At 44.6% G+C, this 12,284-nt stretch overlaps 2 protein-coding genes across 2 annotated transcripts; both read right to left on the bottom strand.

The window, feature by feature from the left end:
- Nucleotides 1-341: 341 nt before the first annotated feature.
- On the bottom strand, nucleotides 342-5,553 carry LOC139350164 (NLR family CARD domain-containing protein 3-like). The gene is made up of 9 exons (XM_070991321.1): nucleotides 5,508-5,553; nucleotides 5,213-5,353; nucleotides 5,086-5,140; nucleotides 3,194-4,999; nucleotides 1,965-2,126; nucleotides 1,680-1,853; nucleotides 1,387-1,554; nucleotides 1,200-1,246; nucleotides 342-1,108 (listed from the first exon to the last, which is right to left on the bottom strand). The coding sequence occupies exons 1-9, from the start codon at nucleotides 5,551-5,553 to the stop codon at nucleotides 588-590; spliced, it is 3,120 nt and encodes a 1,039-aa protein (XP_070847422.1). The 3' UTR covers nucleotides 342-587.
- Nucleotides 5,554-5,860: 307 nt separating this feature from the next.
- Nucleotides 5,861-9,740, bottom strand: LOC139350163 (E3 ubiquitin-protein ligase TRIM35-like). Its single transcript, XM_070991320.1, has 8 exons — nucleotides 9,647-9,740; nucleotides 8,234-8,571; nucleotides 7,753-8,096; nucleotides 7,396-7,479; nucleotides 7,090-7,311; nucleotides 6,988-7,010; nucleotides 6,404-6,516; nucleotides 5,861-6,308 (listed from the first exon to the last, which is right to left on the bottom strand). The coding sequence occupies exons 2-8, from the start codon at nucleotides 8,499-8,501 to the stop codon at nucleotides 6,091-6,093; spliced, it is 1,272 nt and encodes a 423-aa protein (XP_070847421.1). The 5' UTR covers nucleotides 8,502-8,571; nucleotides 9,647-9,740; the 3' UTR covers nucleotides 5,861-6,090.
- Nucleotides 9,741-12,284: the final 2,544 nt, after the last annotated feature.

Raw genomic sequence — 12,284 nt, 5'->3', positions numbered from 1 at the left:
ACAGTATTCATACTGCCAAACGTGGTGTCTAGATCACAGAACATGCAGGTTTTCCCCAGTGTTTTCCAAATTACAACTTTTTTTTCCCCCACTAACTCTCAGTATCCAGCCATGCAGATAGATCTGGCTTCATAAGTTCAGCTTTTTGGTGTTTAGTGTTTGTTGTCCACCAGAGGGCACCGTTCTTCATTAGCTTTTTTTAAATTTAACTGTGAAATGTCCCGCCCAACATATGCTGTGCTAACAGTTCTTTAAAAAATAAGAATCTACAGCCATGCTAGCAACCAGTGCTAACATCTGCATGCTAATATGCTCACAATGACAGCGCTAACATGCTGATGTTTGCCATGTTAGTTCTTAGCATGCAAATATTTGCATCTACAGCCAGGCTGGCTAATGTCTGCATGCTAATATGCTCACAGTGACAATGCTAACATATTGAAGTTTAAAATATTTTTGCTATGTGGGTGAATTAACCCTTTTGTTATGTTTGAGGCTCAAGTGCAGGAGGAAAGAAAACATTTTATGATACATGTCCTCAGTGAAACAGTCGACAGAGAGAATGTGGGCTGTTCACCATGTCCAGGTCAGCACAAGTACACTGTGGAGTCCACCCAGCCGAGCCAAAACCCTGGGTAGACAGGTTCAGTGAAGGTGGTGCGGAAGGTGTGGAGGAGGGTCAGTGTACTACAGGAGACGCTGAAGAAGGACAGTGTCCCTGCTGACCAGTCCAGATAGACTCCGACTCTATTAGAGCTGGGTGGGCTGCTGAGAGCAGTGTTCATGCCGTTGTGCCAGGTCTTGTAGACATCTTTGTTGCAGTTCAGTCCCCAGGAAGAGTCATTTTTGCCTAACCAGCTGTCATCACCCTCTCCTTTCCTGCACATCCTTCTGTAGGCGACTCCTATGAAAGCTCTCCCACTCCATTCTGTCTCCCAGTAGCAGCGCCCAGTCAGTCCCTCCCTGCACAGCACCTGTGTCCAGAAATCAAACCTGTCTGGGTGATCAGCGCATGGCTGCTTGGTCCAACGCCTTGCTTTCCTGTTTCCCTCAGACAGAGAAAGGTCTCTGTGTGCTGTGTTTGGGTCCAGGGTGAGTTTTTTGGTGTCTGATAACAGATCGCATGTCAGTCAGTACGTTACTCACTGTTGTCTTATAACTTTAGAAGGAAACAGAAGTCCAAAGTGCTGGCTACTCACATTTCTTTGGACCTGGCTGAATCCTGGACTCACCACACTGTTCCACACTGAAACATAAGAAAAGACACTTGTATCGTCAATAGAGGAGTTCCTCTACGTTCCTTTAATGTAAAATAATAATTCAATTCGATTCCAAAAAGCTGGCCAGCAGATGAATCATTCGGGCTCTAGTCGACACCACCACTACCTGAGTTTCCGCAGGCTGCATTGTGGATCGTCTAGCAGAGCAGACAGCAGCTCCAGGCCTGAGTGTCCTGGGTGGTTGTAGCTCAGGTCGAGCTCCTTCAGACCAGACGAGTTCAGAGCAGATGCCAAGAAAATGCAGCTTTCCTCTGTCAGTCTGCACAGGGACAAACTTCAAAACAGACACCAAGACATTTCATCCAGCTGATCTCCATGACAATGGCAGCGACTTGGCACTGTACTGTATTCTGCTGTTAAATAATTCATCTGGCATGGGATTCCGCTCAGGGCACTCACAAGAGTATTTCAAGTTTACAGCAAGGACTCCCCAGTCCACCGCAGAGCTTCTTGACTCCTACGTCCTCAATGTCATTGTCAGAGAGGTCCAACACTTTGAGCTGGCAGGAAGCTGAGCTGAGAACTGAGGCCAGGACATCAGAGCTGTGCTCTGTCAGGCTGCAGCTCCTCAGTCTAAATGAACAGAAAATAAAGACAATGATGAAACCACTTGTTTGGAACTCCTAAATAAAATCATCTTTTCTTAATATGTGGGAGAAAGAAACACTCTTGTTGGACACTGACCTGAGTGTCTCCAGTTTGCTGTCCTTCAGTCCATCAGAGAGCTGCTGGAGTCCTGCATCTGTCAGGTTGTTGTTGCACAGGTCGAGCACTCTAAGGTGGGATGAGCTGATGCCATTCGCCAGCATTTCACAGCAGGTCGCAGTGAGATTACACGCATTCAGGCTAATGTAGGAAAGGCAGTATGAGAAAAGTAGATAATGTCATAAAGAAATGTCCCCTTCTGTTGAGATTAGACATATTCTACTCTACTCATATTTAACTGCATGTTATCCCTGCTTGCAGTATGAGCTAAGTAGCCTCTTAACATGTGTTACCACCCACAGACTGTCATACAATAGGCATCTAACAATAAAAAGAGCAATAACCAATTTTTGGCCACTTGGTGGCAGCAGACACAATCTGACATCTTAAAGTTGATATGTGGTGAACTTGTTGGCAAACAGTTGCCTGTTAACACATCCAGGAGACACGAGGACATGTTATTCATTTGATGTAAAATTTTTATGGCATCTTGGTGAATCTAAGTCCAATATTCACTCTCTTTCGCTCTGTTGGAGGCCTCCAGCAGCTCCTGAGGGATATGTCTGGCTCTTTAGCTTCTGCATACTCTAGTATGTTCACTAGCTAGTCGCTAACTTTGTCTATCTACCATTTGATGCTGGGCAGGAAGTGTTAAACGGGATTTCTTTGCTTTAAACAGCTAGCTGCCTGCTGCGACCATCAACAATGCTGGGAGTCATGAGAGTGAACCAAAACAGTTCAACTGTGGGCCTCAAACTCAAAACAATGTTGCTTAAAAACAGTAAAACGCTCCATAAAGCTGAGGGGAAGTGCAGAGTTGGGTGATAATTTTGACAGTTTGTTATTATGAGCAACACTTTTCACATTACCCAGTCATTTGATCCCTCATTAGTATGAAAGTGTTGATCATAGCCTCTCTAATTTTGCACATTTAAATCCTTTTACACTGCCAAATAGAATATTTTTTACCTGCTATATATTGACTGCACCCAAGCAAATAATCGTGCTTCTGCTGCCAACCAGTGCTGACTTCATGCTCTCTCCTCACTCAGCAAATCTCAAGTACAACAGACCACACAGTCAGGGTTTTGAAAGCTTCTTAGATTGCTCTTTCTCCTTTTTAGAAAGAATCTGAGCACTGAAGCTGACTATCTTTAACATCAATGGCAGCAAATAAAAGCTGCCATCCACCTTCAGAAAGCACTCACTTTGCCACTCGAGCGGTTTTCACCACAGGCAGCAGCCTCAGAAGACCTTCCTCTGACCGGGTGTAGTTGCTCAGCTCAAACACGCTCAGCTCTTCTTCTGATGTCAGCAGCACAAAGACCAGAGTGGCCCACTGGGCCGGCGACAGTGTGGCTTTGTTAAGACTCCCCGATCTCAGGTAGCTCTGAATCTCGTCCACAAGAGAGCGGTCATTCAACTCATTCAGGCAGTGAAAGAGGTTAAGGCATCTGTCTGGGGATGGACTCGCTCTAATCCTCTCCTTTATGTGTTTAATGATTTCAGTTCTTGACCTTTGATTGTTTCTGTTGCTGGTCATTAGATGCTTCATCAGAACCTGATTGGATTCCATAGACAGGCCCAAAAGGAAGCGCAGAAAGATGTCAAAATGTCCATTTTTGCATCGCAAAGCCTTTTCCACTGCTTCCTTGTAGAGGATGAGCTCTGATGAATCTCTGAACGGGAAGCGTCTCGAAGCGGACGACTTCTTGATCAAGACATTAAAGTTGTCATTGTTGAATTTCAGGAAGACGTACAACGCAGCGAAGAATTCCTGGATGCTCAGATGCACGAAGCAGAACGTCTTCTCACTGCCCAGTGTCAGCTCCTCATTGAAGATCTGTGTGTAGACTCCTGAGAACATGGACGCCTGCGTAACTTTGATACCACTCAGGATGAGGTCGCTCTCGTAGAAGATCAAGTGGCCCTTCTCCAGCTCTTTGAAGGCCAGTTCGCCCAGTGAGATGAGGTTACTTCTCAAGCTGTCAGCGTTTGACTCTCTTCTTCCGGGCAGCCTCTTCTTCATGTCGTCCACATACAAGGACAAGAAGTGTATGTACATTTGAGTGAGGGTCTTTGGCGTGTCTTTGCTGCCTGTGGTCGCCAACTTCTTCTCAAGAACGCTCGCCGCCATCCAGCAGAAGACAGGTATGTGGCACATGATGTGAAGACTCCTGCAGGATTTTACATGTGCGATTACCCTGTTTGCTAAAGTCTCGTCACTAATTTTCCTCCTAAAGTACTCGTCTTTCTGGGGGTTGTTGAACCCTCGCACCTCTGTCACAAGATCAATGTATTCCAAAGGGATCTGACTGGAAGCTACCGGGCGAGATGTTATCCAGACAAGAGCGCAGGGAAGCAGTCTTCCCCTGATGAGGTTGGTCAGAAGCACAGCAACCGTGGTTTCCTGTGTCACATCACACATTATTTCACTTCTGTTGAAGTCCAGAGACAGGCGGCTCTCGTCCAGGCCATCCAGGATGAAGAGCATTTTGCTTTTACCGTTAACAAAGATTCCCGTGTCTTTTGTCTCAGGGAAAAAGACACCGAGAAGCTCCACCAGACTCAAGGTTTTCTTTCTCATCAGATTCAGCTCTCGGAAAGAGAGAGGAAACACAAATTCCAGGTTGGTGTTTTCTCTCTCCTCAGCCCAGTCTAGAGTGAACTTATTGACGGATACGGTTTTGCCAATGCCCGCGACTCCCCTTGTGATCACAGTTCTGATGTGGTAGTCTCGTCCCCGCAGAGGGACAAAGAGGTGATTGCAGTGGATTGATTTCTCCTGGGCCACATGTGTCCTGGATGCCAGCTCAATCTGTCTCACCTCATGCTCCTTATTGACTTCACCGCTTCCTCCCTCAGTGATGTAGAGCTCTGTGTAGATCTTATTGAGAGATGTCTTGTTGGCTCCTGTCGTCATCCCCTCGAGCAAGTAGCTGAACTTCCTCTTCAGAGCAGCTTTCAGTTTCTGTTGACATTCTGCGATCCTATCATCTGCACGACAAAACGCGTTCGAGGGTTGTTTCGTTTTTTCTTATTTTTAAGAGTTTCCATCAGTCTGTGAAATAACGTTGAAGAAATGGGTAATAAGTACTCACCACAGCTGTCTGCAGAGTCATGGTTTAATGCTTCATCTGATGAAACAACAGACCCTGCAAAAGACAACAAAGCTCAGCAGAGCCCCAACCCCACGTTTCAGTCAGTCCGCCATCTTAAATATGTACCTTGGCCCGTTGAGATGATGCTGATGTTTAAGTTGCCAATGCTAGAACCAATGATGGAGGGAGCGACCACATTGCCTCCAGTCTGCGCGTTGAAGCTGGGATGAAAATGATGAACCACGGCCTGAATAGAGGAAACTGACTCTGATAGAAACCACAAAACTCAGTTTCAGCAGTTTGTCACAAAAACAGACTGTAGTTTCAGACACGTCCGGTGCTTTTTAGCTTGTCAATGTATTAACTGTTTTTGTATAAACTCTTCCTTTGCACTCTTTTTTTCTCATCATGACATGCTTACCTCCAGAGAGCTCGTCTGTTTTATCAGAAACACTCTTGCACTCCATGCTTTTCTTATCAGCTCCCTCGTGGCCGCAGCCTACATGATTTCTGTCGATCGACACTCCTCGTAAATGGTCTTTATCTGGGCCCGAGATGAAGGCTTTCCTGTACAGATCCAGTCAGGCTATTACTAAAATCCAACAGATTAAACGTTACAGGAAATGCTTACCTGCTTCAGTAACAGCTGTTATTGCCATCAGATTCTCACACTGACAGCGACTGCTCATACACAGGGGCGTATTTTCGCACATGTAAGAATTTGCGTCTCGCTTTCTTCCTTTCCTTGGTGAAGAAAACAGGAAGCTGGGGTTTCTCCGTCTGCACAGCTGAGCTTTATTTAAAAGTTTCATTTACAATAAAATGAACTTCAGTTTAAAAAAAAAAAAAAAACTTGAACGATATGTTTAATAAGCTTTATTGGTAAATTATACATTGATCTTGTGAAAAGAATGATTTTGCAAAGTGAACATAAAACTGTTTTTCAGTGTTTCGATGTCACAACAAAAACTGATATTCCTCATTTAACATCTTTACTTCATTCATTAAAAAAACAAAAAAACAAAACAAAAAAAACAATGACTGAGAATGCACAGGCATGCTAGCCAGACCAATATCACCAGGGGGTATTTAATCTTCCTCCTAAAGTTACCCGCCCAGTCAATGAATGGTGAATAACTGATGTTGCAGTCTGGGTTTCCGGGATGTTGCTGCAAGGCATCTGTATCTGGGGGTGCAGTGTTGGGGTCCAGAACCTCAGGGCCTTCAAATCAAAGAGTACAAAACAAAAGCACATCACTTTGCTGACCAGAGGCAAAATCTGAAATAATTCAGAGCTCAGGCCCCCCCAAAACTTACTGATTTTTATGACATTCAGCATCTTCTTCCAGACTCTGAGCTGAAGCTTTTCCACGTGCTTGGACACATTTATCAGAGGAAGAAGCTCTGGGTCTGGCAGCGCGTTCTGAGTTCTGGAGCAAATTCAAGAGATTGAGAAAGTGAAAACAATACATGCCATACGTACAATGAAAGAGTTATTGGTCAGTGCAATCATTCCTCAAATCCATAATAGCTGTGGAGAGCTCTCTTCCTGGTACAGTGACAATGAAAAGGATGATTGACCGCTGGACTGTGTATCAGGTAGCGTGCGTGCGTGCGTGCGTGCGTGCGTGCGTGCGTGCGTGCGTGAAAGCTCAGCCTCTGACTCAACTCAGAAATTTGGCAAAACTAGTTGTGGCGTTGTGGGGTTTCTCTCTAATTGTCCCACCCCTTAAAATTGGATTTTCAGTGAGCGCAGAAGAACTTCCCACTTTCAGTGTTTGCTTGTACAGATTAAACAAACGTGTTTATTAGTGAGCTTTAGAAGTGCTGGTAGACGAATAACTCTGGCAGACTTACAGAAGCCAAAGGCTCAGAAAGAGAAGAGGATGAATAATACGCACCTTTCCAAGTTTGTCTTAAAGGTCTGCAAATAAAAGAAGAAAAGCATTAGCAGTCGTCAGATGAAAGAATGAATTCAACCTTTCTTGAGTTTTAATAATCACCTGTATGAACGAGCTGTCAGCCCCGCAGTTTTCTATTTCTTTCACGGTGTCAGAGAGCGAGAATGTGTCTCTGCTCAACTTTGCCATCAGCCGCATCGTACGAATCTTCTGACTCTCTTCTTCTTTTAACGCCGCCAGTCTGCTCTCCTCCTCTGTCTTGAGGAAGGCATGAAGCTTCTCGAAGTCTTCCTTAATCTTCTCCTCTGTGTCGCGGCTCTGACTCTGTGGGTCACAGCAAAGACTGGTCATCCTCCCTGCTTCTTTATGTATTATTCATTTGACTGGTTGGTACGACGGCTGACAAACCTCAATGTCCTTGACTGAAGAATCATAAAATTGTCTGACTTTTTCAAAAGCGTCCCTCTTCTCTTTGATGATCTTGGAAAGAGTCTGAAATAAAACCTCAATTTGCTGTTACATTTGGTTAAAAGTGCATCATTTTTGTCAACTGGACACAAGAAGCTGATAGCATATGCATATAAACATAATACTGTGTTGTAAAATATAATGCGTTATCATTTAAATTAGCAGCTTTTAGTTTTAGTTGACAGAACGCAGAATTACAGTAACTTTAATGTTGATCATCTTTAAGAAAAGCTTAAATAAACTGACACTGAGAAATATTAAGACTATATGAGAAACAAATACCTAAAGCGACCTCACCTGCTGTGACTCTGAGTCACTTCTGTCTCCTTCTGATGATTCACCCAAACTTCTATTCCTGTAGTTTACACTCAAGCTCTGCAGAGTGAAATTAATCGCAGGTTCAGCGTCAGGCATCACGTTCTGACAAAGCGGGCATTTCCAAGAGATTTTCCCCTTCCTTCTCCCTTTGTGCACGCAGGCCCTGCAGAAGCTGTGGCCGCACTGCAGCACCACAGGCTCGTTGAAAACCAGTAAGCAAACTGGACAAGTGAGATCCTGAGCGACAGACAGGTCTACATCCCTCTGGTTCTCTCTCGCAGTGGAACGCTCCCGCTGCCCTTCGTTGTCTCTGTCTATTTTGGCTGCAAATCAAATAAACAAGTTATTAAGACAATATTCGTGCAATAATTCAGCTCCAGGTTCCTCAACCAGGTTCTTTTTTTTTTAATCAGGGTTGTAAAACATGGACATATAAAGCTGCCATATTGTGACGTTTCACCTTGAATTAACCTTACAGCAAGGTCATTCTCTCTCATCCTATAAAGGATGTCCACTGTGGTCTCCACAGCACCGTCTTCCCCATAAACCTGCACCAGTTTATCCACAGTTTCCCCTATGCTCAGATCCTCCAGCTTGGCCTTTGGGAGGGGTCGGGATCCCTCTTTCTCATTCAGGGCCAAGTACCACTGAAATTCCTTCAGCCTGTTTTGATGCAGCTCGTCCAGGTATTCTTTCAGCAGCTTTTCGATTCGCACAGGTGACGTCATTTTTAAGTTCTAGAAAGTTCGCAGGATGTCCAACTATCAGTTGAAGGACTTCTCTAGAGCTGTAATCTGACTGTGAAAGACAAAACAAAAAACAAAAACAAGAAGATAAATTATGTTTAATTCCTTGTCAGTTTCATTCACATGTAGGTTTTATTCAGTGTCTTATGACAGTGCTGTCTTGGTGTGAGATCAGTCATTTGAAGCAGTGCAGACCTGCTTCCTGTGTGGGTTTCCATGCTGCAGCTTTGCCTGTTGAACAGACGGTGGAGGCAGAGTCTAAGCTGTGCTCTCCACCTCCAAACAGCACCGGCTCCACCGATGAGACATTTACAGGCACGTCACGTTTGTTTGGAACAAGTTTCTTTAGGAAACTATAAAGAACTAGAAACTTAACCAAACTGAAAATGCCTCTTGACTGGAAGAATTATCTGCTGAATTAGAGCAAATGCTGTTTGTGACATTAAAGGAGCAGTTCATAGTTTTGATGGACATTTTTCACCATTTTCTGACATTTTATAGACATTTTATATAACTAATCTAAAGAAAATAATTGACAGACTAATCTCCCTTTCTTTCTCTCTCTCTCTCTCTGATGTTTTTTTTGTAACACCTGGTTTTGGGGGGGGGTGCTATCCCCTTTAACTCATCTTAAAACGTGCGTGTAGCACGCAGGGGCCAGTGCACTGCGGCATGGCGTCCCTCCAGCATGTCCTTCCACGTGTTGTGAAAAAGTCAATAAAATGTGCGTGTCCTCGCAGTTACATCTGTTTTTAGGCAGATTGTTATGAAAGGGCCGAGAACACACTGTTTTGTGATTTTTTTTCTTTTTTTTTTTCTCCTCACTCCACACCACATGGTTTCACTTTTCACGATGCTGTAGTTGAACTAACGAGTCTTGCTTCCTGTGATCCAAAGCACCAAAAATTGATCTTAGCTGCACAAAATCTTTCCATATCTATGTGTTTTTATGTATTTGTATATATGTATGAATATGTTGTCTCCAGCCAAAATAACCGGTCTCTTACCACAGGGAAGTGGTCCCACAGAGTTTCTGTAACCTGAAACAACGAAACTTTACTGAAACTTCCACTTTGTTCACTTCTGCCGGTTAACTCTATCTAAAAGTCAAATAATGTGCCGCTCACCTTAATTCTTTGCTATTTAGACGCTGTTCTTCTTTCCCAGTGCAACTGCAGCGGCTGATAATGCAACAATGACTGCAAGTTCTTTCTTGTTTCCGGCTCTGTTGCTTTATTTCATCACTCTGCATCCACTGCCTCCAGTGGAGAGAGCTGTGCACTGCATTTCACAATACTGAAGTGAAGATGAAGGGTCCATACGCTGTAGCCCACTGCTGCCCCGGAGAGGCCTTTGGGAATTTGCTTAAATGTGAAGACACCACTGAAAGTGGTGTCAACATGATCCAGCTGCTTTAGTCTTGAACTTTAAAAACCTTATTTTAGCTGCTATTGTGCTGATGTTGTGATTATTCCTACGCTGGGGCCACGTAGTATTTATAATTTTCTTGTGAGCAAACAAAGTTTCTCTTTACGTTCAGCATCTCTTACCTGAAAGGCTCTGTGTGTGTGTCCTTGAAGCCTAAGTGTTGAATGGATTTCCTTCCTCATGAAACACCTGCAGAGCATTTTTTTTCCCATCTTTGATACCTGTATTGTTTACATCCATATTTACTTGTTAGCGGTCTTCTTCTTCGCTGCTTCTGCAGACACGCTGCTGTGTCTCATCTTGGATCAGTGGAAATAATACTAACATGCCCATATGTGCAGTTTTTATCTTGCTGTAATCATTTATTATGTTCATACATTCTGAATTTCTAACAGCAGTGAAGCGACTGACTGAACACATGACTAGGTTTCCCTGGGTAAAAAATAAAAGCATGAAGAGGAAACTCCAAACTTTGAATGACTAAACTCTGAAATCATCAGGAACAGGAGCTGGGGACATGTCACCTCTGATTTTTGCTGTGATATTCAAAAACAGACCATTCTTTATTTATCTTGGCCGAGCTGACTGAGCACACTGGCATTTCATCAGCAACACCACGCTTTTCACCCTAGCAGCTACACACGCTGACGCCCGGGTGCTGCCCAACATGACCGTCACCGTCCACGACTTGATTTACTGCTGCGAGGCGTCACGACGGTATCCGCTGAAGGAGAAAAGAGCGTTATTCATTCACTTCCCCCAGTCAGATTATTTCTCCAAAGCAGCGGAGAACAGGAGTGTCATGACTCAGCTGTTGGGCCCCATCCACTCTCTCAGTTGTGATGATGTAACAGATGGCATATTCACCCTCATTAGTCACAACAAAGGGAAAGTCATGCCTAAATGTATCACAGCTACTGAAGCTCTGTTTGCACAATTAGTCTATTCTGGATACAAACAGAGCTTCAGTTAGCCACGGGAGTCTGCTGCAAACAGAAATGTGATATTTTGGCTCTGCAGATCGTACCACAGGACTGTTTTAGCTCCAAGAACTAAGCCTGCATGGGTGTATGGCTGCAAGCTTCAATGGGACCTGTACAAAGAGACAAGAGGCATGAAGCTGGATAGATTTTCTGGATGGGCTCAATCTCCCAAAATGGCATGAATGTTTAACCATAATAATCTAGTCACCAGCTTTCCCAATTAACGTTTTCTCCGAGCATGTGTGGAATCACGTTGCAAGATGCGAGGACATCAGCATCCTCTCGCCACTTTCAAAAGTGCTGAGTGTGGTTTTCACAGCAGTGTGGCACAAGAAGACTAAGTGATGTCAACATAGATAGCTGCCGTCTTTTCCACTGCAAATGTGGGAGGGAAGTTGACGTAAAGGGCTGGGCTTCTTTCTCATGTCACAGTAAAATCAGAGTCAGCTGGTGGTGGCTGGAGTCGAAAACATTACACGTGCGTTGAGTGCATAGTGCAGAACGGCCATAAGGTTGCTCAAGAGGAAGATGGCAATAGGTCTGACTGTAATAATACTGCAATAATAATACTACAATATGGGAAATGGCGCACAGATTTTCTTTCTTTCACTCGCTGAGTGCCGATTTCAGCTGAAATCATCCTACTTTCCCTTCTCTCGGCCTCCCGTGCTCTCACTCCTCTTCCCTCCTCTGCTCCTCTGTCTCTCATCAAGCCGGCAAGGCGTAGTGTGTGGTTGGTGTGAGATAACAAAGGCTGAGGAGTTCACCATTATATAACTTCTGTGGAGGCTGAGGAGGTGGAGGAAGAGGAGGAGAGGCAGCAGGGTTAGCACGTAGGAAAAGGAGGGCAGGAGAGGGCTAGTAGCCTACGTTGCAGTGCTCATTTGTCTTCCACATAACACACATGCATGCACGCACACACACATTCACACATGCTGGCCTCCTTTTCCTGCTCTCCATCACGGATTCAGCAGCCTGCACTTGCAGATATGGCCTCGTAATATCTGAACTTTTTCAGTGTTTCAGCTTTGTGTTCCCACGCTGACAACCACACGTAAAGATTTTCAACTAAAATCAGCGTTTTAGCCTCTTTTTCTCCAACAGTGAGTGTGTGAGCCAAAGTGCTGAGCAGCCACACACACACATACACACACATACACAGGGCCTCTAACTCTCAAGCTCTATGGCTCCCTCCAGCCCCACCCGCCTGTCCTCTGATGGCCTCCCACTCATGCCACATTAAACATTTAGTGAGGCACTCTGGATCTGTGTGACACCATCTTTTAGCACCGCCAAGCTAACAGCCCTCACACTGTGGAAAAACATAGGTGCATGCTCGCCGGTGGAAACCTGA

This window comes from Chaetodon trifascialis, chromosome 21 (genome assembly GCF_039877785.1).
Source record: "Chaetodon trifascialis isolate fChaTrf1 chromosome 21, fChaTrf1.hap1, whole genome shotgun sequence".
Classification (NCBI taxonomy): Eukaryota; Metazoa; Chordata; class Actinopteri; order Chaetodontiformes; family Chaetodontidae; genus Chaetodon; species Chaetodon trifascialis.
Note: the sequence above shows the minus strand (reverse complement) of the source record. Positions and strands in the feature narration are given on the sequence as shown.